The following is a 24,600-nucleotide window of genomic DNA, read 5'->3' on the forward strand; positions in this document are numbered from 1 at the left end:
TTTTCCCACAGAGCTCCACTCACACAGTGCAAGCACACAGTTCACATAGTCCATCTCTGAGTGAGCCGCCCCCCACTACAGTTGTTCAGCAGTGTGACAGATTAAAGGAAAACCCTGCAGCGGAGGGTTATCCTTTAATCTTTTCCTTTAATCAGAGCGGTGAATGAATGAATGAATGAGCCTTCCGACCACACATTACACAAACATCAGAGTGGGGAGAAGGTCAGAACAGGTAGCTTTGGAAACAATGAAATGCAGAACAGATGAGGGAGGAGGATAAAGATCTCCACTCAGACTGAGCTCTTACAGGAGGACAAACACGTCAGCACAGACAGCACATGGATCTTCACACCTTACAGCATAAAGGACATGCATCGGAGGCGTGTGGAGGGGGTGATTGTATATCTGCGTGTGTGTGTATCCTGTGTCCTTTCACCCAGATACTTAAAGCACAGTCCTGTAATCAGGGAGAAGAATTTGTTGTTCCATCCAGCCTCGGCCTTGAAGCCGTCCAGATGGCGACGGGGTGCCTGAAAGAGTTGATGATTGTTTGGTTTAAGGCTAGTGCGAACAGACTGCATTTAATTTTGCAGTTGATCTCATGTTCATCACTGGTCTCCAGGTCTATCCCTTCTCAGAGCTGTGAGCTTTTCCAAGATCTTATCCGCTTTCTGTGACCGCTTTCTTTATTCTTCGATAAACCAGGGCTGAGCCACCTCTGAACACCAAGAACCCTGTTATCATGGTTCTGAATAGGTAGATGTCTTCAACGTCCTCCATCGAGAGTGCCACCAAGCACACGACGTCCCACTCCCCCATCTACCCGGCAGTAAATGTCCCTGTAGGACAGTCGGACTCCCCTGAGCCCAGGCTTCTCGTAGAGAAGAGCATATCAACTGCATTGAGACACCAGTTGATCCATTATTCTTTAGTTTTAGAGAACAAGACTGGAGTTAGACAAGACTCGGACATAGAAACCAAGCAGGAAAGATAAGGTGAGGGAGAGAGATGTGACCACCTTCTTCGAGAGCTGGAGAAAAAACAATGAATGAAAGCTGAGGCTCAGCGATCAGTGAGTGAAGCAGCTGATCCTGTTGGTGTGTCAGCCTGACCTTCATCACCCTCCTCAGGTTTCTCTGCAGAGCTCTTTCCTTCCAGTCACGTTAGCTTCAACTATCATCCACTTTTCTTCATGAACACTGGAGGTCTGTTTATGTTTCAGGTTGTGAAACCCACGAAACTCGAAGCTAAAGTCCTCAGAGAGACATGTGAAAGCAGCAGCGTGGAGGCTGCTGGGCCAAGGCTCTCCACAGTCTTTCAGTTCATTGGTGGGCTTGTTTCAGCTTTTGTGCCGTTTCCTGTCAGCGTCTGTCGTTTCTAACATCTGTTAAAAGGGAGTTTTTCCTTCCCACTGTTGCCAAAGTGCTTGCTCATAGGGGGTCACATGATTGTTGGGTTTTTCTCTGTATGTATCATTGTAGGGTCTACATTACAGTATAAAGCACCTTGAGGCGACTGTTGTTGTGATTTAGTGCTGTATAAATAAAACTGAAAATAGAAATTATTTCTTTTCAGATGTTTTAATTTGTAAGTCTTTTTTTTTCTCTCAGCAGCTCAAATGTTTGCTTTAGCTCAGGTTTAGTGGCCGGCCTCGCTGCACCTGAAAAGTAAGCAGGTCAGTGACACGTGTGCAAACCTCACTAACCCACATACAGCCCACTTCCACCTCCAGTGGGCTGAACCAGTGAAGTTGCCCTTCGTGTTAGTGTTGAGGTGTTACCTGCACAGCTAATGTGAGCGCTGGGAGGGGGGTTTCATCTGTGAGGAAAACTAAAAGCTGTGCGATACACTCAAAACTCACACATCGATGTCCTCACATGCATTTTCCAAACATTTTCAGCGGGCCACACTGGTGTCTTTACGAGGTCCATTCTGGGCCCCCAGCCCTTATGTTTGACATGCCTGATGTAGACAGATGTGAGAGGGGCTGAGGGTGAGCGGATGTCTTCTTCCTGTGTCACATTAACACAGGAAGCATGAAAGAAGAAGCCAAACCTCTGACATTAGTCAGTCTGAGCAGCTCCTCACAACTGGGAGAGCAGCAGCCCTGAAGCCCGTCTGACAGGCACCAGCGAGTGGAAGCGCTCCTTTCTCTGTCATCGCTCCGAGCTGAAAGGTGAGTGTGTCTGCCGTTTCCACCTGAAGCTCCTCGCCAGCTTCAGGGTCGGCTAGGAGATTCTGGCTCGGCCTTTGAGGGCGAGCGCCACAGAAGGTTTCCTTCCTGCCAGCCTGACGTCTGTGCTCTCGCTGGTGGCGATGAAAAGCAGCTGGAGGCCATCTTTGTAAACCTGCTGTGAGAACATCTGCAGGGTTTGCTTCTCTTTCACATTTCATTATCAGTGAGCTGTTTGTGGTCCCTTCATCTTTAGTCTGAGATCAGGTTCAAACCAGTTTGAGCTGCGGTGACAGGAAACAGCTGAGGGCGGGGCACGCTGACATTCCCGACTCCTGATTGGTGTGGGCTGTGTCCCCAGGCGTTTCCACTCGCCTCACATCTCTCCTGTGTATCTAAGTCCTCCGTGTTTCCTCTGGTCTTTGTCGGGTCGTCTGTTTACGTCACGTCAGGTCACAGAGTTTACTTACAACTGTTCATGTTTGGATTCATCCGCGTCTACGTTTTGCATGTGCCTGTTCATTTTCATGTCTCCTGCCAGAGTTTTCATAGATTGTTTCGTTTTCTTACTTTAGGTTTTAGTTTAGGTCCATCGCTTGTTTCTCCTTTCTTTGTTTTTGTTTCCTGGGATTCAGCCCAATAACTCGACTCGTTTCGTTACTCCTCTTCTCACGTTCTCCCGTCTCCTTGGATCTGCTCCGGAAACACATGTGCAAGTCCCGCCGTGACAGTCATGTGGAGAATTCAGACAGCGCTGATGAGGGCGGGTACTTCCAGGTCACGCCTCCTTCCTGAACTAAACCCCGCCTCTTTATGTGTCTCTGTCATAGTCGTCCGTGTGTTTGTGGTGCACTGATTTATTACTGGAGATGTTTGCTAACACTAACTGTGTTTCACGTCGGCACTCTCACAGTGTAAAGCTGGATCTGCGTCAGCGTCTTTGTCCCGCGTGCGCTCATTACCCATGATGCATCAGAGTCTGATCACAGTGTTTTCTGATGCTAGCAGGAAGCCGAGATGACGGAGCAGAACCTCGTCAACATCCTGGACGACATAACGGATGAAGAATTCAAGACCTTCAAGTGGAACCTGAAGAACGAGCGGTTTAGAGACATCGAGCCCATCAAAGTGAACCAGCTGTCGAAGGCGGAGAGGTGCGACGCCGTGGATCTGATGGTGCAGAAGTATGACATGGACGGAGCCGTGCAGGTGATGGAGAGCGTCTTTAAGAAGATCAACAGGAACGACCTGGCGAAGGAGCTGCGGAAGCTCATGGGTCAACCTGCAGGTCAGTGAGGCTGTGGGCAGGCGTGCACTTCCTTTAACCTGTTTGAACGTTTGACATTCAGGTGACATCATCAGGGTCAGAGGTCACACGCAGCGTCACGCTGTGACAGGACACTCTGCACACACTTCCTGCAAACAGGAAGTGTGTGCAGAGTGTCTCTCTCCCTTTTAAGGTGCGTTTAGAGCAAACAGCTGATGGAAGGAGCTGCCTGAGTCGGAGCTGCCGGATTAAATGTGTTTGTTGGATGTTCTCAGGAACACTGAGGCTCCCGCGGTCGGAGGTCTTCGGCCTCACGCTGAGGCTCCCGTGGTCGGAGGTCTTCGGCCTCACTCTGACCTCGGCATTAATCCGTCCTCCTCTCTCTCACAGGTCATCCAGGTCCCGATCCGCCAAAGACCGCCGCCAAGGAGAAGGAGAAGCTGATGGTCATTCGCTCTCAGTTTATCGACAGAGTGTCCGAACCCGTCCTGAGGAAGCTGTTGGATAAACTCCTGGAGCGCCGCGTCATCATCGATGATGAAATGGATTTAGGCGGAGTGAGGAGCAGGGCGGATAAAGCCCGACAGGTGATCGACGTGGTGCGGAGAAAAGGATCCCAGGCCAGCTCGGCTCTGATCGCCGCTCTCTGCGAGGTGGATCCGTGCCTTTCACGGGAGCTGCAGCTGATGTGAGGCACTGCTAGATGTTCAGCACTCACAGGAGAGCAAATTAGGAATCATCTGTAACACCCAGAAGCAGCAGATACAGTTCAATGTTCAATCCTCCAATCCACTTACAGAAACACGAGCGCGAGACTCGTCTATTTGGTTTGCTTTTCACATCACAGGTTTTCACAGAGACGATTTTCTACGCGTCTTTATACAAACAAAGACGTTCAAACAGCAGAACAGTCAGAGTTTCAGCAGGTTTCAGGACTAAAGTGTTCCAGAAACAAGGCTTTGAGTCAAACCTGAACAGTCGGCTCTGTGAAAACCTTCAGGATGGATGGAAACCAAGATCTCTGACTTCCAGTCTGAGAACAAAACAACCAGGAAAATGACTTTATTTGTAGAATTTTCATTGGACACTGATGTTAACGGGAAGTTTATTAGATTTTATGGAAACATTTTAGAGCTGATTAGAATAAAAGTCCAACAGAAACCAACATTAATGAGGATTTTGGCTGTTTTCATGTTGTTGAAGTCAAACGTGTCAGAGAGCAGAGGGTCAGACTGTTTCATGTTTCTTTCTGTAACTCTGATCAACGTGAAAATAAAAGATGAGCTTCCTGTCACTGTGTCTGCTTCAGTCTGTAAAGTAACCTTGAACATATTCAGTAACTGACAGTCATTAGTGTAGATCATTGTGGGTTTTCACAAAGATTCAGAGATCCTGTGGTGAGTGGAGAAGCTAATAACCATCCACACCTGGACCCTGGTTTACTGTAACCTGCAGTGAGCAGGGGTGGAGGTGACGGGGAGCGATGGAGAGCAGGAGCTCTGAATTCACGGTCTGAACAGGAGTCGGTGTCGGATTTGTTACAGGCAGGAAGCTCTAATCTGTCCATCTTCATCTTCGTCAGAGAATAAAGACAAAAGATTCCGTTCAAACCATCCTACCAGGAGCAGACGCAGTCCTGGGTCACTTCCACATGAGTCAAAACCACCAAACCCCCTAAATTAGAACGTTATAGGTGTGCTGATTGTTTAACATTGATGAGCTATAGAGTGGACTACAGCTCTTTTCTGATCCCTCCCATGTGACGTGAATCTTTTCAGATCATCCATGTGCTTAAAAACACTTTTCAATAATCAGTTTAATGTTTCAATGACATGAAACATGGACAACTTTCACTTTAAATATTAATCACAGTGATTAATATTTAAAGGCAACAAAACACACTGGAGTCGAGCTGTGATGTCATCAACTACACCGCTGTCGTGGAAGCGGCGCGCTGCGTCCTCCCATCCTCGGAGCTCCGCACTCCTGACTTTCAAGCATGAACTAACAAGCACGCAGGAACTTTGTGTACTTGTTAGTGAGAAGTGTGCGCTACACACAGGAAGCGTGTGCTACACACTTCCTGTTACGTAGCCGTTTGACTTCCTGTTTCAGTGGAGAGGAGGAACAACTGCACGTTACAGAAGAAAAAGGAAGTGGACGAGCAGGTGAGTGTTCACGTTCTTCTTCTGCTGTCAGAGTGGGAGTGGGGCGGGGTCTGCTTCTTTCTGTGGTGGAGGGTCCACCGGGTTTATCACACACTGGACTCTGGAGCGCTCTAAAACTCGTGAACGTTAGCTCTTCCTGTGAGGTCATATCCTGTTTTCAAAGACAGTCCTACACCTGTCAGTGCAGGTGAGCTGGTAGGACGAAGGTAATAACCTGAGTGAGATAAAGCAAACAAATCCCCAGCACGCCTTCAGGTAAAGAGCTGACCTGGATCATGCACACTTCCTGTACATAAACAGGTGACCCAGGTAGAGACTGCAGGGAGTTCAGACTCCAGCTGACAGAGCAGGAGGAGGACGAGGTGAGTGTTGCTCCACATTTTTTTACATTCAACAAAAGCTTCTTCACCCTCAAAGAACAGGAAGCGCTGACTTTGAGTCAGAATCATGTGAAATATAGAAAATCAAAGGTTTATTGATCCATGCAGGAACACGTGTTTGGTTCAGTGTGAAGCAGTCATGTAAGATTAATCACCCACATCTCATCAGCTGTAGCAGTTTAAACTGTTCTCATCTCACACAGTTACACACTTTCATCTTCCAGCCCAACATACTTTCTGCATCTGCTGTTTGTCCCAACTTTACTGATACTGAACAGATTCAATCATTACCATTAAAACTTTAAAGGCTTTAGAGGAGTCAGAGTGCTGTGAATCCAGACTCACAGAGTCAGACTGAGGAGAAGAGAAGCAGCGTGCACACACACCCGAACGATGAACAGCTCAGAGGGAATTTACACCTCCGACTTCTCAGGGACGACTTTCATGTTCCAACAGGAGAAGCCCCTCCCACTTTGTTTACAACAATCATTCATCACATGTTCTTTACAAAAACATCCAAACCTTAATAACCACGTTGGGTTTCCCCCCAGCAGGCAGAGCTGATTATGGTGGAGTACCATCAAACTTCACGGGGAGTTGTTGATGAGGACGATTATCACAGAAAACATCAAATCTTCTTCAGTCAGAGAAAAATGATGAAAAACAATCCAGCTTCTCTCAGAGCTGATGTCTGTTGGGTCTCCACAGGGTAGAAAATGACCACAGCTGAAGTCCTTCTGCAGATTTTGGAGGATTTGGGAGAAGATGACTTCAAAAAGTTCAAACGGTACCTGAGTCAAAAGGACCTGATGGAAGGTTCGAGAGGAATCCAGAGGAGTCGGCTGGAGAAAGCAGACCGGACAGACACGTGGATCAGATGGTCCAGCTCTACTGCACCAACACCACCTATGTCACCAGGATGGTGTTGACGAAGTTAGGAAGGAATGATCTGCTGGAGAGGCTGAGCAATCTGCCAGAAGCCATGGGTGAGTGAAGGGAGGGCGAGACACAGATACGTGTGCAATTCAGTCTGTGGAGTCATCATACAGGCAGGAACAGAGGAGGAAATATGACAAAGACCTAATGTTTTATCTTGCAGGTCCAGGAGAGCACAGGGTCCCCGCAGAGCACATTGTCCCAGCAGAGCACAGTGTCCCCGCAGAGCACAGGGTCCCCGCAAAGCACAGTGTCCCCGCAGAGCACAGGGTCCCCGCAGACCACAGGGTCCCAGCAGAGCACAGGGTCCCAGCAGAGCACAGAACTGACAACAGGAGAGGCTGTTGTCAGTTCGGTCCCAGTTCATTGACAGAGTGTCTGAAGCTGTTTTAAATGAGCTGGTGGATCAGCTCCTGGAGCAGGCTGTTATCATCGATGAGGAGATGGAATCTGTCAGTTCAAAGAGCAGAGCAGCTAAAGCCCGCTACGTCATCGACGTGGTGCGGCGAAAAGGAAGTGAAGCGAGCTCGGCGCTGATCGCCACGCTCTGTCAGCAGGATCGGCACCTTGCCACAGTGCTGAACCTGAGCTGAAGCTGTGCATCTCTCTGATATCTGCCTGCCTTACTGTCGTGTCATCAATAAAGCTCAGACAGGACCACTCGAGCTACAACCCGAGGAGACTTGTTTATACCCCACAGACGGACAGCATTTGGGCAGAACGTCCTCTCTGTCCAGGGCGGCCACCTGTGGAACAGACGTCCTCAATCCATCAGAGAATGCTCGACATTCAACTTGTTTAAGGCAAAGGTTAAAAACTGGTTATGGACAAATCAAGTGTGTGATCATGTATAAGTTGTACAGTTTTAATGTTTTATTTGGGAACAGAATGGTGTGTATGTGTGAGTTTGGTGATGGAGTTTTTATTATGAATGAATTATGAACTTTTATGAATTATTATGTCTATTTTTTATGTTTAAGGACAACAGATGGAAATTAGTCCTTGGCTATAATCTGGTATGTTTACATTCATGTAATTTTTTTTACATTCATGTTCATTAACATGCACTGTCCTAAATAATAAATTTTAAAAAAAAAGCTGTTTTTGAAACATGCACTTTGAGTCCAGTCGTGATTCTCTCACTCTGGATCTGTTTGCTGGAGACGAGCTCTGCTGCGATGGAAGCGAAACGTGCTGTCAGTGACTTCAGGTGAAAGCTACAAAGTCTGAGAACAACCATCAGAGGTCTTTGAAATCCAGCAGGGTGCTTGTGTCTGTCAAAGGAGACAGAACATCGGGGACATCTAAGAACAATCCCACGTCCATGATTTTCCCAGCAGCCCCTCTGGAACACTGCAGCCAATCAGACGCCTGATCGGCCTGCAGTTTTCTGAGCAGCTGGAAATAGAAAGCAGAGGTAAACATCTGTTTTTAGATAAATGTAAAGTCAGGTGTTCTTGGGCTGAGGATGACATCATGCACTCTGAGGTCACCTGAGATCACCTGAGGTCACCCGAGATCACCTGAGGTCACCTGAGGTCACCCGAGATCACCTGAGGTCACCTGAGGTCACCTGAGGTCAGCGTTCACACGGGGTCAGACGTCTGCTTTGACAATACAGCTGAACACTGCCCCAAAACTCTGACTGAAGCTTACAGTTCCCACCCATCAGGTGAAAGCCAAAGAGTGCAGGGTCTGTTTCTATGAATGACAGACGTATGGTGCCACCATCGAAGGATTCCCTGGCCTGCTGGAGCGATCTGAGGATCTCTGGCAGTGGGCTGCGGCCCCTCCCACAGTGTGAGCTCACCTTTAACACAGACGGTGTTTGAATGATTAATTATATCAATAACTTAATTGTACAGACTCATTAGAGTGTAGTTCAGGATTAGATGCTGTAACTGAGTTCAGAACAGCAGCTACTGAAGCTCACTGGGATCAGTTTCCTGTCGGGCTCGTGGATGGACGGAGCAGGAAGCTCCTGCTCAGATGTGATGCAGAGGATGAGCTGCAACCAGAACTCAGAACCAGAAACTTAAACCCATCAAACACTGATTCCTCTGGGGACCAAAGTCCACCCAGCAGGTACAGATGCCACAGGTAAGCAGAGTGTCGGTGACCGTCTGCATGAAGCTCCTAAATGTACGTGTTGCCATCTTTTCTAGAAACCTACCAGACTGCAGTCACTCATACGTTTGACTCAAGTCACCTGAAATCAACCTCAGGCGAGATCAACGATACGAAGTCAGAACTCTGGACTGTACATCTGACCTGAGATGATTCCACTTCTCAGGACTGTAAACCTGCACGTTAACCCTTAAATACCCAAACCATCACGTACACTGTCAGCTCAGCAGGGCGCTGCTGTTAAAACAGAACCAGTGTATTTCTGTCTCAGCTGATTAAACACTGCTGTAATTCCCAGTATGGCCTGATGGTGGCAGTGTTGTCTCAAAGATACAGCTCTGATCAAGATGAACCTGTAGATGATAATGAGGAGTTAGTCCTGCTCAGTGGATCTTCTGCAGTTTCATCATCCATGAAAACTCTGGTCACCTTCAGTGGGAATCACCTGGATGCTGCCAGGCAGCCCAGCTCACAGGTGTGACTCTGAGGCCTCTGGTTTCATACAGTGAACTTCAGGTGAGACCTCCGGTCCATCTGTGATGATGTTAGATTACATCTGTGCTCAAAGTTTCACTGTTAGCTAGAGTCAGACTGACAACCATCAGAAGGTGATTCGTGCTGCAGCGCTCTGTGACCAGGACATTATACCAGGACCATAAATGGTCATGTGGGTTTGCACCTAAGCAGCAGTCAGAGATGCTGCAGCTGTGAGTGCTTAGGTCAGCTGATCAGCAGCTGTTCCACAGGTTTGGGCACCTCCTCCTACCACTCAGGTTGTCTGCCTCGCTAACGGCTCTTTCTTAGTTTAGTTTTCATTGTCAGCCGTGTGATTCTGTCAGCAGGTTGTTTCTCATCATGTCCTGTCTCTGCTTTGTACAAACTCTGGTGGAAAACACGAGGCTGGGGAACAGGAATGTCACGGTCTGCAGTCCTCGCCGGGTGATCTGCCATGGTCGTGTGTTCTCATGGTCCATGTTTCCCTGTTTGTGTGTGTTTTGATGTTCTGGTTTCTCTGTGAGTCCGGGCCCGGACAGTGGTGTCCCTGCCGTGGGGATTCGCTTCACCTGAGCTCCGTCGACGCTGGGTCGCTGTGACAGTATCGTCAGTTTGCTCTGAAAACTAAGTCTTACAAAGTGTTTGTGTGGTCGCTGGTGCGAATCCTAACGACTGCTTCTGTGGTTTCCTGCAGGATTACGGAACCTTCCATCAGGTCCTTCTTTCTCCCCTTTCTTTCCCCCAGTAAAGTCTGTCCCGCATACAACAAGTAAAAATAAAATAAACAATTAAAGGTGAATCAAATAGACCATTACGGCAAGGCTAGGATGGTCCATTTGGTAAAGTAAATCCGTTGGGCATCTTTCTTCGCCTTTAGACAATAATTCTAATGGCAAAAGATCCAAACGGGACAGGCAAAAAAAAAAAAAAAAAAAAGGATTACGGAGACGAGGGAACAGAGTGAGCGCACTGTAGATACTGAGCAAGGGGAGTGAAACATGGACCACCGTCACAACAGGAAGACGCTGCACAGGTGTCAGGGACATACATCCTCACTTGGAGCACGCTCAGAAGACTTTCTGCACTGTAAACAAACACACTGTTTTCATTCTAAGAGTCCCGCATCCACATATCTGACAGGGAAAGTCCTCCAAAGGTCTTGAGTTCATCAGGTTTCAGAGCTCCTTCATCTGGAAAACAACTCGAGCTTGGAGCCGGACTGCTTCTGTTTCAGTTTGATTCTGAATTCAAAACAATTCAAACAGATTCATCAACATTTACATTCTCAGTGGAACTGAACATTATCGACCACAAAAACATGGACGTCCTCACTTCTCCTGAGAGGCCTCAGCTCCACAGCTCCGACCAAGACGGCCGGAACATTCCGGACCTGAAGTTCAGACTTCTACAGAGAAAAACCCAACAATCATATGACCCCCTATGAGCAAGCGCTTTGGTGACAGTGGGAAGGAAAAACTCCCTTTTAACAGGAAGAAACCTCCGGCAGAACCAGGCTCAGGGAGGGGCGGGGCCATCTGCTGTGATTGGTTGGGGTGAGAGAAGGAAGACAGGATAAAGACACCCAGTGCATCATGGGAATCCCTCAGCCTACACCTATTACAGAGAGGCGTATTAACACATTGTAAGTGAGCTCTGTTATATTTCAGTGAGAATGAAAGTTTTAACACTGAGTTTTGGTTTTCAGTTTCTGTTTACTTCATGGTAATAAAAACTCTCAGACTACATTTAATACAACAATGATTTAATAAACAGTCTGTTTAAGTAGAACCTTTACTTTGAAAGGCAGAGCAAACAGGAAATGAACATGGGTCTCTGTTTCACACAGTCTGAGGCTCAGCACATCCTTATAGACGGTTTCAGCATTTCTGCTACATTTAAATCTTTTTACATGGTTCCTTAGTTTCTTCAAAGGTTTGGCTCCTCCTCCTCCTCGTCACCATCATCATCATCATCCTCACTGGTGCTAACATAAGCACCAAACTGCGTCACAAACCAGAATTCAATAAGCAGATATTCATCAGCTTCATGTACCACATAAACATTTCTTCGATGTTGGTCGAGCTGGATCTCAGTCACCTGATCTGAAGCTACATTATGATCCAATCAGGCGCTGCCGTTGGCTCACAGTCCTGCTGGAGCTTCTTCTGGTGCTGTGCAGCTGTTAGTGCCTCTGACAGCTGCTGGCTTCCTGTCCGTTCACTGGGCTGTTCCTGTGAATCCTCCTTAAATGCTTTGCTTCATCATTTCAGGCCAGCTGAGTCTGATGCAGGTCCAGGATGTCTTTAGCTCAGATTAACATAAAGGCTGGAAGGAAACTTCCAGGGTAAAAACGTGAGAGAATGATTATTTAAAGTCAGCTGGAGGTCGGTCTTCCCTGGAGCCCTTTGGCTGAATGTTATTGTGACCATGAGAAACTCAAAGTTTAAACAGCCAACAAAGCCTGAAAAGTAACACTCAGAGAAGTTTGGTGGTGAAATTTACGTCCCCATAAAAATCCACCCACACAAAGTCAGTGTCCTTCAGAGTCTCAGTGTGGAGCACAGCAGCAGCTGGTGGACACCACAGGAACTGCAGCTCCATGGCTGGACCAGATAACACCTCCCATCAGTTTTGTTTCTGGCTGAATAGAAATCCCAGTATGACCCCAACTGCTCCCAGTACGACCAGTCCACACACTATCCTCAGGGACCAGAAGCTGTCTGTGGGTCTGGACTCATACAGCTCCACAAAAGCATCCTGGGAAAAAAGACAAACAGGGAACACTTCATTTGTCGTATTTGTTCTTTGACAGATCAGAACCGTGTGTACTTTCATTCAGCTTTATTTACACAGCCTCAGGAACACAGACAGACACCAGCAGCTGATCACTCAGTGACAACCAGCCCACGTTTGATCATGTGATCAGTCTGCCATGACTCATGTAGGCAAACTGGTCACTGTGGACATCAACGCTCCCCAACATCAGCGTCACATGACTCGGACCTGTGGTCTAGACACACACACACACACACACACACACACACACACAAACACACGCAAACACACACACACGCAAAGACACAAAGCCGGTGCCGCTGCTTCATATTGTGTACAAGCAGTCGAGTGTTAACGAGGGAGTGTTGGGTTATTCCCCTGCATGCTGTGTGTGTGTGTGTGTGTGTGTGATATGAAGATTAGGGGAGAACCCTCCTGTGAAGCACTTCCTGTAGCTGCACTCGGGCCTCCAGCTGAGCTGCTGACAAACACCAGCGGCCTTCAGCCTGACAGGAAGCTGACCGCCGCCTCTAAAGAAGCTTCACACCACAGAAGAAGAGCACATGCACAGGCTGGATGATTGATAGCTCACCTTTACCCTGACATCCTGTACAATGGGCTGAAGCAGCTCCAGACTCAGTGGACTCAGTCCAGGTTAAAAGCTTTCTGTGTCAGACGTTTATACTGAAATGTAATTTAAAGATTGACTGTAAGTGTACACAGGTGTTTGGAGGCAGCAGAGGAGAGCTCAGACGTCTGCCTCCCACCTCCAACTTCCCAAACCAGGTGTGCCCCAGTCCTCCTCCTCTCCTCTGCATACCTGAAACACCTGAAGGCGTCCACGAGGCGTCCTGCTCAGGTGCCTTCTTTCTCCTCAGAGTCTGGAGCTCCGCCTTCTTGGTCGCTCTGTTAGTACAGTAACCTCACAGCAGCCATGTTATCGGTCACATGATGTTAAATAAAAATGCTCCAGCAGCACAAACACGGTGCAGAGGTCCAGCTCAGGTGAAGCTAGCAGACAGCTAGCACCGTCCACCTGTCAGTCACAGAGGCCACGCCCCTAATCACTCAAAGCCTTAATAGAGTTTAAAGAGGTGACAGTCTGTGTACGAGGCTGTAACCACATTTACTTGAACACGGAGTCTGTGGGACTGACTCACTGCTGCCTCTGCTGGACGTCGGAGGAGTTGCAGGCATTGCAGCGTTAGCTTGTTTCTTCAGGCCTGAAGGCCGATGAGGGCCAACACCAGTCCTCAGCATGGAGTCAGCGGGACTCTGGCGAAGAAGTGAGCAGTCCGGCTTCGGCCTGATTCCCACCCCGCTGGCATGATGAGTCACATGTGGGGGCGGGGTTTACCTGCACAGACAGCTGGGAGTTATTTGACCCTGAAGTCTGAGCTCGATAAAGCCTTCAGAGATCAGATGTTAGCGAGATGACTCGACTGCTTCAGTCAGTACTGTCCTCAGAGCACGGCTCACACAGCTGCAGGAAGGCCAGGCATGATGGGCTGACCCCATGTTTCACATTCAGGTGCTCTCAGGGCTCGAAACAGCCGCCATCCTCCAGCAAGACAACATCAGAGAGAGAAACCGCCACGCTGCGCTGAGCGCCGCGATGGAAAGTTTGACTGCAGAATTCTGAGAAAGCAGCGCAGCTCACCACTGCCTGTGTTCTTAGAGCTCTCTGCACACACACACATAGATGTGTGTGTGTGTGTGTGTGCGCGTGCTCCTTGCTGTGAGCAGGTTCTGAAGAAACGGTGTGTCAGCTGACCTGAAGCCTGAGGCGGAAACTCAACCACACTGATTACCTGGAAAGATATTTCTGGGTAATACCACACACACACACACACACACACACACACACAGCCTGTCGTGTTATCAGGCAGTAGATATAACTGAAGGAAACCACAGCGACAGGAGAGAATATAATTAGAAAGTGAACTGTTCGGGCCTCTCGCTCTCTAACGCTCTGCACCAGACTCCATTTTATTTTTGAGCGATTTTCAGGAGCTTTATGACCTCACACAGGACGCCACATACTGAAAACCTGCTGCATGGAAACCACACAAACCCATGGAACAGGCCTGCTGGTGGTGTGCAGTTTACTGATGAAGGACCACGAAGTGAAGATGATGATGGAGCCAATAATTAGTAGGGTGTTAGCAGATTGTTGGCTGGGAGCTAGTGGGCCTTTAGTGGGTCATAGCAGGATGTTAGCAGGGCGTTAGCAGGGCGTTAGCCAGTAATCAGTAGGGAGTTAGCAGGTTGTTGGCGGATCATTAGCACGGTGTTAGCAGTGCATTAGTGGGTCATTAGTGGGCGTTAGTGAGTAATTAGCGGGGTGTTAGCAGGGTATTAGTAGATCATTAGCAGGGCCTTAGTGGATCATTAGCAGGTCATTAGCGGGGTTAGCAGGGCATTAGCGGGGTTAGCAGGGCGTTAGCGGGCCTCAGATACTCCGTCACAAAATCACTGCATGTCTCAAACCCAGGCTGTGCTCACAGACACGCCCCGTCCTGATGAGGTCACGGGGCCTTTCTTCTAGTCCTTATCAGGAGCAGCTCCGGGCCTCCCTCTGTGGGAGCACCACTTCTTGCTTCTCCAGGTTGACGAGGCACTCCCGGCGCGTCCTGGGTCTCCCTGGGGCTTCCTCCTCTCACACCTCACTGAGGAGGCGTGCTGCTCAGAGGCTCGTTTGCTGGGTTTCAGGTCTCCTGACCGATGTTTGGATGAATGAATGATTCAGGAGCTCTGAGTGATGCAGCGACCTCCTGGAGGTTTGGAGCACAGCTGAGAGCGCAGCTCCCTCTGCAGGAGGGAGACGGTCGCTGCTCATTTCAACTTTCTCAGGTCGCATGAGGATTTCAAACATGTGATAAACATATGATGAATCTGACAGTCATCTCCATGACAACCAAAGCTGAACCTTCAATTTGTATATGCTGAGATACGCAACGAATCATCAGCCTGCAGAGACAAGATGTGTGTGTGTGAGTTTCAGTTTAACGGTTTTATCATCACACACACACACACACACACACACACACGCACACACACAGTCATGTTTTTATATCCTTGTGGGGACATCTTATTGACATAATGCTTTCCCCAGCTTCTTGCCCTACCCACCTGAAATGAACTCTAACCCTGAGCCTGAGCCTAAACCTGAGCCTGTGCCTAACTGTAGCTCTGACACTAAAACCACATTTTGAGTATCACAAATGTCTTCAAACTCGTGAGGAGCTGTTGGTCCCCACAGGTATAGTGCATGCCAATTTACTGTCCCCACCAAGATGTCTAAACATGTACACACACACACACACACACACACACACAGAGGCCACAGAGTTTTAGGGATTTTCTACACTTTGCATATAATTTGCAATCAAACCAAAATACTCTGTGTGTGTGTGTGTGTGCGTGTCTGTTTGAAGGGTGAGGTCAGGACCAGGTTTAGGGTCCTCACAAACACCCCCATGTTCAGTGCTCATACACTCTCTGTGGCTCTGATATTGTCTGATTGATCTGATTGGTCGGACCTCCTAGTACGTTTGCAGCGACCTCCTCAGCTCTCTCACTCCTGCAGGTTCACCTCCTTCAAGGACCCCTCAAACATATCTGCGACTCCCTGAAGCACCAGAGCGTGCTCAGTCGATACTGAACTCTGTCCTGGACTTCCTTCAGGGATCCTGGAATATTTTTGAAGTACTCCAGGAGCCGTTTAAAAGCTGTGCCAGGATGTTTAAAGACTCGAGGATACCTGGAATCTTGTTAAAAACCAGAGGAACCAACCCAGATAATTCCAGGACTTCCTGGAGCCCTTTAACCTCTGTCCTGGACTTCCTTCAACCACAGCCAGACCGCCGTTAGCTTACATGAACTTCTTCAAGTACACTTGAACCTCATTAAACACCTCTCAAAAACTCTCAGGACCTTTTCAGAACCCCCGAAAAACCAGAGGAAGAACCAAAACCACCTCATCAACTGATGAGAAACAAGGAGTCCTGGAATTCCAGGAAAATCCAGGAGCTCTCAGCCGGAAGACAAGAGAGGAGGAGACGAGGAAACAGGAATGGAAGGATGCATGAGGAAGGACACAGCCAAGCAGGAAAGTCAACCACAAGGAAACAGAGAAAGGTTACAGCAAAGGAGACAAGGAAACATCAGAGGAGATAAGGACTTGGAGGGAAATCGTGCTCCTACCCATCCTCCGTTGTCATGGATCCATCTCCGGAGCAACGGCGAGTCCAGACTCTCCTCCATCCAGCTGGCGATATCATCTATCTGACCTTCGTCGCCTGACTTGGCGGCGGCGGCGCTCAGAGCTCCGCCCAGCTCCATCATGGCGACGATGCGTCCCCAGTTCACGCCGTCCCTGAACAGCTCCTCTCTGATAGCCGTCAGGTGGCGCCAGCGTGCAGCGCCCCCGCCGTTCCCACGCAGTCGCAGCACCGTCACCTGCGCAGACAGCTCGTTGCCGTAAAGTCGCTCCAACTCGTCGCCGGCACTCCGCAGCACGGCCTGCAGGCAGGGTGGGGCCACAGGAGGGTCTAGGAGGAGATGATGATGCCATTACTCTGCGACATGTTTGAGGAAGCGGGTAACTAAGTGGATGTCTCCTCACCTGGACGCGGGGCTCTCTCGTCATTGGCCCGCCGCTGAGGCCAAGCCACGCCCCTGCCGAGCAGCTTGTAGCGCAGGAAGTCCTCTACCAGGTCCCGGCTGCTGTAGGCGGCGGCCATGGCCCCCTGCTGGCTCACCACCAGCACGTCATCCTCCTCAGCCAATGAGAACCCCTGTTACAGTTGACGGTCACGTGCTGCAACTCCTCACACAAGTATCGATCGCTGATCAGCTGTGCTGTGACGTCAGCGCTTCAAACTCCGCCCACAGCGAGGACGGTCCGAGGATCGGGTTCAGACCGGTTCAGGCTCCGCGCGGTGCTCCGTTAGCGGCGGGCGGAGGTGCGCGCGCATCCGCGGGGCGCGCCGCGAGGACGCGCTCCGAACACATTCAGCGTGATGGCGGCGCGACGGCGCGCGCTGCTTCTGATCAATAACCGATAATCGGTCCGCTCCCTTCACGATGCACGTGCTGCTCACACTGACGCGCACACAGCGGGCACGCCCCTCCGGGATTCCCCCGCAGCTCCGCGAGGAGGAGGAGGTGCTCTGCTCCGCGAGCGCGCACTTCCTCATCCTACGTCACTCGCATCTGCAGCTCCTCGCGCGTGGGTGCGAGCGTGCACGTGTAAAAATGTTCGATATCGTGTTTTGTAAGTGAAACGTGATGTAAGAGCAACAAATGCCGACTTTTCCAACACGTGACGTGTTTGGACGATGATGAGAAACGTCAGTCTGAGCCAGGAACGTGTTGCGTCATCACGCTGCTCTGCAGGACTGTGCAAAAGTCTTGAGCATGGAGGAAAATCAGAAACATGATCCTTCAGCTGTGGCTCCATCAGACATCACAGCTCAGCCTGTGTCTTCATGAAGAACGGCTTCCTGATGAGCTGGAGGTCCACATCATGTCTCAGATCCATGTTATGTCTCAGGTGCTGTTCACCTGCAGAGAGTTTTTAGGACACTTGTTCTTCTGTCCAGTGTCCTCACGTGTTTGAGGACTCACTGCTGAGCTGTGCAGGTTTTGTAACTGTGTTATCGTTGGCAGTTCCACAGCTACAGAAATGTGTCTGTGTGCCTGCTGGGATTAAAGAGTCTACAAATACAACTCACACCTGTGAGCTACGAGGACTGAATGTGAGTGTAAAAGCAGCCAGTGTCCAAAGAAGAGCTTCAGAAAGCTGGAGATCTGTTATATATATATATATATATATATATATATATATATATATATATATATATATATATATTAGGGGTGCAACGATACACAAAATTCACGGTTCGGTTCGATACTTTGGTGTCACGGTTCGATATTTTTTCGATACAAAAAAATGTTCATGCCTTTTTAATTTGTCATTTATTAAAATTATAAATATATATTTTAACTCAAAAGTACAGTTTTTAAATTTAATGTTGCTGAAACAACAAAATAATAAATCTATCTGATCGAGAAATCACTCATCTTTGGAAAAGAGAGTTTATTACAGAGAAATGGCTCTTTCCAAAATAAAAGCTATACTATAGCTTCTTCTGGGGTATACTCTCAGCAGCATATTAAACATATCAGGTCCCCATAAGGAGAATCATGTGCTAACGGCTGTCTAAATGACTCGGGTAAAGTTTGTAGCATGCGTGCTTGTTGTTTTTGTCTGCTTCCACTTGTCTTTGCACTAGGATGATGTCGGAGTAAATGTGCAGTCATATTCATTGTGTTCCCACTAGTGCTGTCAGCGTTAATCTCGTTGAAATGACGTTAACGCCACAACACGGCAAATCTCCGTTAACGAGCTACCGCGGATCGCCCCGTGTGTGGGGCTGGACGGCGTCAACAAATTAACGAGCTAACTGCGCTAACGCACTAGTTCCCACCCATGTAATTGAGCATTGCGTGGCACATCCGACATACTGTTTTACTTTTGTCCATGACGCGCTTACCTTCAGGGTCATACGTCACAAGAAGACCAAAATAGTTCCAAACGCCAGATCTGAATGAGGGTGGGGGAGGTTCAGTTTGCCATGCTGCAATGACCTTAACTTCTGTTGCGCTAGCTTGCGCTGCGCTCAGTGGATCTGTGCTCGACAGTGCAGCCTAGGCGGATAAGTCGAACGCAGATTCACTGAGCGGTCAACACAGACAGCATCATCAGAAGAAAAGTTGATAAAATAAATTAAAAAATTTTGTATTGTTCGATACACATGCGTACCGAACCGAAAGCACTGTATCGAACGGTTCAGTATCGATACGAGTATCGTTGCACCCCTAATATATATATATATGTAAAAAAACAAAAAAAAACCACCCATCTCGCCCCTGCGGGCGGTTTTTCCTTCAAGCTCGGGTCCTCTACCAGAGGCCTGGGAGCTTGAGGGTCCTGCAGTATCTTAGCTGTTCCCAGGACTGCGCTCTTCTGGACAGAGATCTCCGATGTTGTTCCCGGGATCTGCTGGAGCCACTCGCCTAGCTTGGGAGTCACCGCACCTAGTGCTCCGATTACCACGGGGACCACCGATACCTTCACCCTCCACATCCTCTCGAGCTCTTCTCTGAGCCCTTGGTATTTCTCCAGCTTCTCGTGTTCCTTCTTCCTGATGTTGCTGTCATTCGGAACCGCTACATCGATCACTACGGCCGTCTTCTCCTGTTTGTCTACCACCACTATGTCCGGTTGGTTAGCCACCACCATTTTGTCCGTCTGTATCTGGAAGTCCCACAGGATCTTAGCTCGGTCATTCTCCATCACCCTTGGGGGCATCTCCCATTTTGACCTCGGGACTTCCAGGTTATACTCGGCACATATGTTCCTGTACACTATGCCGGCCACTTGGTTAGGGCGTTCCATGTATGCCTTGCCTGCTAGCATCTTGCACCCTGCTGTTATGTGCTGGATTGTTTCTGGGGCATCTTTACACAGCCTGCACCTGGGGTCTTGCCTGGTGTGATAGACCCCAGCCTCTATGGATCTTGTGCTCAGTGCTTGTTCTTGTGCTGCCATGTTTAGTGCCTCTGTGCTGTCTTTTAGTCCAGCTTTGTCCAGCCACTGGTAGGATTTCTGGATATCAGCCACCTCCTCTATCTGCCGGTGGTACATACCGTGCAGGGGGCCTATATATATATATATATATATATATATATATATATATATATATATATATATATGTATGTATATATATATATATATATATGTTAGGGGTGCAACGATACACAAAATTCACGGTTCGGTTCGGTTCGATACTTTGGTGTCACGGTTCGATATTTTTTCGATACAAAAAAATGTTCATGCCTTTTTGTCATTTATTAAAATTACAAATATATATTTTAACTCAAAAGTACAGTTTTTAAATTTAATGTTGCTGAAAAAAATTTTTTTAATGTTGCTGAAACAACAAAGTAATAAAAATATAAATCTATCTGATCGAGGAATCACTCATCTTTGGAAAAAGAGAGTTTATTACAGAGAAATGGCTCTTTCCAAAATAAAAGCTATACTATAGCTTCTTCTGGGCTATATTCTCAGCAGCAAATTAAACATATCAGGTCCCCATAAGGAGAATCATGTGCTAACGGCTGTCTAAATGACTCGGGTAAAGTTTGTAGCATGCGTGCTTGTTGTTTTTGTCTGCTTCCACTTGTCTTTGCACTAGGATGATGTCGGAGTAAATGTGCAGTCATATTCGTTGTGTTCCCACTAGTGCTGTCAGCGTTAATCTCGTTGAAATGACGTTAACGCCACAACACGGCAAATCTCCGTTAACGAGCTACCGCGGATCGCCCCGTGTGTGGGGCTGGACGGCGTCAACACGTTAACAAGCTAACTGCGCTAACGCACTAGTTCCCACCAATGTAACTGAGCATTGTGTGGCACATCCGACATACTGTTTTACTTTTGTCCATGACGCGCTTACCTTCAGGGTCATACTTCACATGAAGACCAAAATAGTTCCAAAGGCCAGATCTGAATGAGGGTGGGGGAGGTTCAATTTGCCATGTTGCAACGAGCAACTTCTGTCTCGCTAGCTTGTGCTGCGCTCAGTGGATCTGCGCTCGACAGTGCAGCCTAGGCGGATAAGTCGAACGCAGATCCACTGAGCTCTCAACACAGACAGCATCATCAGAAGAAAAGTTGATAAAATAAATTAAAAATTTTGTATTGTTCAATATCGATACGAGTATTGTTGCACCCCTAATATGTACATATATATAGATATCTATCTATAAGTACAGTGTAATGTCCATGAGTGTTAGCAGCACAGTTAACCTTCAGTCAGGGTGGAGGTGGGGCGTGTTTGACAGCCTGTAGGTGGAAGCTTCTGTTGAGTCTGTTTGTCTTTGACCTGATGGACCTGTAGTGTTTACCAGAGGGAGGGGAGGGGGAGGGGGAGGGGGGGGGGGGGGGGGGGGGAGTGAGTGTCCAGTTTGGAGGGGTCCTTGATGATGATGCTGGCTTTCTGCAGAAGTCTGCCAGTATAAATGTCTCTGAGGGGGGTTAGTGCCAATAACTGCTCTGCCGCCCTCACCACCCGCTGCAGTTTCCTCTTCTCCTCCACGGTGCAGCAGTTGAACCAGAGTAGCAGCAGTAGGTCAGAAGGCTCTCAATGGTGGAGCGGTAGAAGTTAATTAGCAGTCTCTGGGAGTAATTGACGCAGCTTCCTGAGGAAGTACATCCTCTCTTATGATTTTCCTACCTGGTGGGAAATGTTTGTGGACCAGGTAAGGTCGGCGGAAGTGTGGACTCTGAGAAACTTAAAGCTTTCTACCTCCTCTCCATCAATGTAGAGGGTGGAGCGCTCAGACCGCCTTGTTCCCTGTGAGACGTCTATGTTCAGAAAGAGGGTGGAGGAGGTGTGCTCTCCCATCCTGACGTTTTGTCTCTCAGGAAGTCCGGTATCCAGGTGCACAGTGAGCTGCTGAGTCCTACACTGCTCAGATCAAGATGGCGCGGCCACGTCCAGACGCCTTCCTGACCGCATGGTCACATTTCACTGCGTGCTATACCTGTATAACCATGCACGTGACCAATAAAGAATCTGGAATCTTAGTTTATTAACCAGTGCAGTATAACAGTATCACAGTATCACAGTATACACAGTATCACAGTATCACAGTATGCAGTATCACAGTATACACAGTATCACAGTATCACAGTATCACAGTATAGACAGTATCACAGTATACACAGTATCACAGTATGCAGTATCACAGTATCACAGTATACACAGTATCACAGTATGCAGTATCACAGTATCACAGTATACACAGTATCACAGTATGCAGTATCACAGTATCACAGTATACACAGTATCACAGTATCACAGTATGCAGTATCACAGTATAGACAGTATACACAGTATCACAGTATCACAGTATGCAGTATCACAGTATGCAGTATCACAGTATGGAGTATCACAGTATGCAGTATCACAGTATCACAGTATGCAGTATCACAGTATGCAGTATCACAGTATAGACAGTATACACAGTATCACAGTATACACAGTATCATGGTATCACAGTATCACAGTATAGACAGTATCACAGTATACACAGTATAGACAGTATCACAGTATGCAGTATCACAGTATCACAGTATGCAGTATCACAGTATGCAGTATCACAGTATCACAGTATGCAGTATAGACAGTATACACAGTATCACAGTATGCAATATCACAGTATGCAGTATCACAGTATGCAGTATCACAGTATCACAGTATAGACAGTATACACAGTATCACAGTATAGACAGTATACACAGTATCACAGTATCACAGTATGCAATATCACAGTATGCAGTATCACAGTATCACAGTATGCAGTATCACAGTATCACAATATACACAGTATACACAGTATACACAGTATCACAGTATAGACAGTATCACAGTATACACAGTATACACAGTATCACAGTATACACAGTATACACAGTATCACAGTATCACAGTATGCAGTATCACAGTATGCAGTATCACAGTATAGACAGTATACACAGTATCACAGTATACACAGTATCACGGTATCACAGTATACACAGTATCACAGTATCACAGTATACACAGTATCACAGTATGCAGTATCACAGTATGCAGTATCACAGTATCACAGTATGCAGTATCACAGTATCACAGTATGCAGTATCACAGTATGCAGTATCACAGTATACACAGTATGCAGTATCACAGTATACACAGTATCACAGTATGCAGTATCACAGTATGCAGTATCACAGTATACACAGTATCACAGTATCACAGTATACACAGTATGCAGTATCACAGTATACACAGTATCACAGTATGCAGTATCACAGTATACACAGTATCACAGTATACACAGTATCACACTATCACAGTATGCAGTATCACAGTATCACAGTATACACAGTATCACAGTATCACAGTATGCAGTATCACAGTATCACAGTATACACAGTATCACAGTATCACAATATGCAGTATCACAGTATACACAGTATCACAGTATCACAGTATGCAGTATCACAGTATACACAGTATCACAGTATCACAGTATACACAGTATACACAGTATCACAGTATGCAGTATCACAGTATCACAGTATGCAGTATCACAGTATGCAGTATCACAGTATCACAGTATGCAGTATCACAGTATGCAGTATCACAGTATCACAGTATGCAGTATCATAGTATACACAGTATCACAGTATGCAGTATCACAGTATCACAGTATCACAGTATACACAGTATACGCAGTATCACAGTATGCAGTATCACAGTATCACAGTATACACAGTATCACAGTATGCAGTATCACAGTATGCAGTATCACAGTATACACAGTATCACAGTATCACAGTATGCAGTATCACAGTATCACAGTATGCAGTATCACAGTATCACAGTATACACAGTATCACAGTATCACAGTATCACAGTATACACAGTATCACAGTATGCAGTATCACAGTATACACAGTATCACAGTATACACAGTATCACAGTATCACAGTATGCAGTATCACAGTATGCAGTATCACAGTATCACAGTATGCAGTATCACAGTATGCAGTATCACAGTATACACAGTATCACAGTATCACAGTATACACAGTATACACAGTATCACAGTATGCAGTATCACAGTATCACAGTATGCAGTATCACAGTATGCAGTATCACAGTATCACAGTATGCAGTATCACAGTATGCAGTATCACAGTATCACAGTATGCAGTATCATAGTATACACAGTATCACAGTATGCAGTATCACAGTATCACAGTATACACAGTATACGCAGTATCACAGTATGCAGTATCACAGTATCACAGTATACACAGTATCACAGTATGCAGTATCACAGTATGCAGTATCACAGTATACACAGTATCACAGTATCACAGTATGCAGTATCACAGTATCACAGTATACACAGTATCACAGTATCACAGTATCACAGTATACACAGTATCACAGTATGCAGTATCACAGTATACACAGTATCACAGTATACACAGTATCACAGTATCACAGTATGCAGTATCACAGTATGCAGTATCACAGTATCACAGTATGCAGTATCACAGTATCACAGTATCACAGTATACACAGTATCACAGTATCACAGTATCACAGTATGCAGTATCACAGTATGCAGTATCACAGTATCACAGTA

The 24,600-nt window shown here is 47.3% G+C and overlaps 2 protein-coding genes across 5 annotated transcripts; one reads left to right on the forward strand and one right to left on the reverse strand.

Annotated features, from left to right (window-relative positions):
- The first annotated feature begins 2,066 nt into the window (after positions 1-2,066).
- Positions 2,067-4,739, forward strand: LOC134634069 (uncharacterized). 4 transcript variants are annotated; one of them, XM_063483115.1, is made up of 3 exons: positions 2,067-2,176; positions 3,182-3,461; positions 3,831-4,739. In XM_063483115.1, exons 2-3 carry the CDS (start codon positions 3,191-3,193, stop codon positions 4,130-4,132), a joined length of 573 nt encoding a protein of 190 aa, XP_063339185.1. In that variant the 5' UTR covers positions 2,067-2,176; positions 3,182-3,190; the 3' UTR covers positions 4,133-4,739. The 4 variants fall into 4 exon arrangements, with proteins under 4 accessions (XP_063339185.1, XP_063339186.1, XP_063339187.1 ...); XM_063483116.1 differs by having other exon boundaries at positions 2,073-2,176; positions 3,179-3,461; XM_063483117.1 differs by lacking the exon at positions 2,067-2,176 and adding an exon at positions 2,563-2,625.
- A 6,558-nt stretch (positions 4,740-11,297) lies between these two features.
- Positions 11,298-18,069, reverse strand: LOC134634070 (apoptosis regulator Bcl-2-like). Its single transcript, XM_063483118.1, has 3 exons — positions 16,949-18,069; positions 16,528-16,874; positions 11,298-12,303 (listed from the first exon to the last, which is right to left on the reverse strand). Exons 1-3 carry the CDS (start codon positions 17,064-17,066, stop codon positions 12,172-12,174), a joined length of 597 nt encoding a protein of 198 aa, XP_063339188.1. The 5' UTR covers positions 17,067-18,069; the 3' UTR covers positions 11,298-12,171.
- Between the last annotated feature and the right edge of the window lie 6,531 nt (positions 18,070-24,600).

The sequence above is a fragment of the Pelmatolapia mariae genome, linkage group LG9 (assembly GCF_036321145.2).
Source record: "Pelmatolapia mariae isolate MD_Pm_ZW linkage group LG9, Pm_UMD_F_2, whole genome shotgun sequence".
Taxonomy (NCBI): domain Eukaryota; kingdom Metazoa; phylum Chordata; class Actinopteri; order Cichliformes; family Cichlidae; genus Pelmatolapia; species Pelmatolapia mariae.

Excerpts from the sequence above, each read along its gene's own strand:
- LOC134634070 (XM_063483118.1), bottom strand. The coding sequence starts at position 17,066 with ATGGCCGCCGCCTACAGCAGCCGGGACCTGGTAGAGGACTTCCTGCGC. Across the intron at positions 16,875-16,948 it reads CGAGAGAGCCCCGCGTCCAG|ACCCTCCTGTGGCCCCACCC; the intron begins GTGAGGAGACAT and ends ATCTCCTCCTAG. Across the intron at positions 12,304-16,527 it reads TCCATGACAACGGAGGATGG|GATGCTTTTGTGGAGCTGTA; the intron begins GTAGGAGCACGA and ends CTTTTTTCCCAG.
- LOC134634069 (XM_063483114.1), top strand. The coding sequence starts at position 2,882 with ATGTGCAAGTCCCGCCGTGACAGTCATGTGGAGAATTCAGACAGCGCT. Across the intron at positions 2,951-3,181 it reads ATGAGGGCGGGTACTTCCAG|GAAGCCGAGATGACGGAGCA; the intron begins GTCACGCCTCCT and ends TGATGCTAGCAG. Across the intron at positions 3,462-3,830 it reads GCTCATGGGTCAACCTGCAG|GTCATCCAGGTCCCGATCCG; the intron begins GTCAGTGAGGCT and ends TCTCTCTCACAG.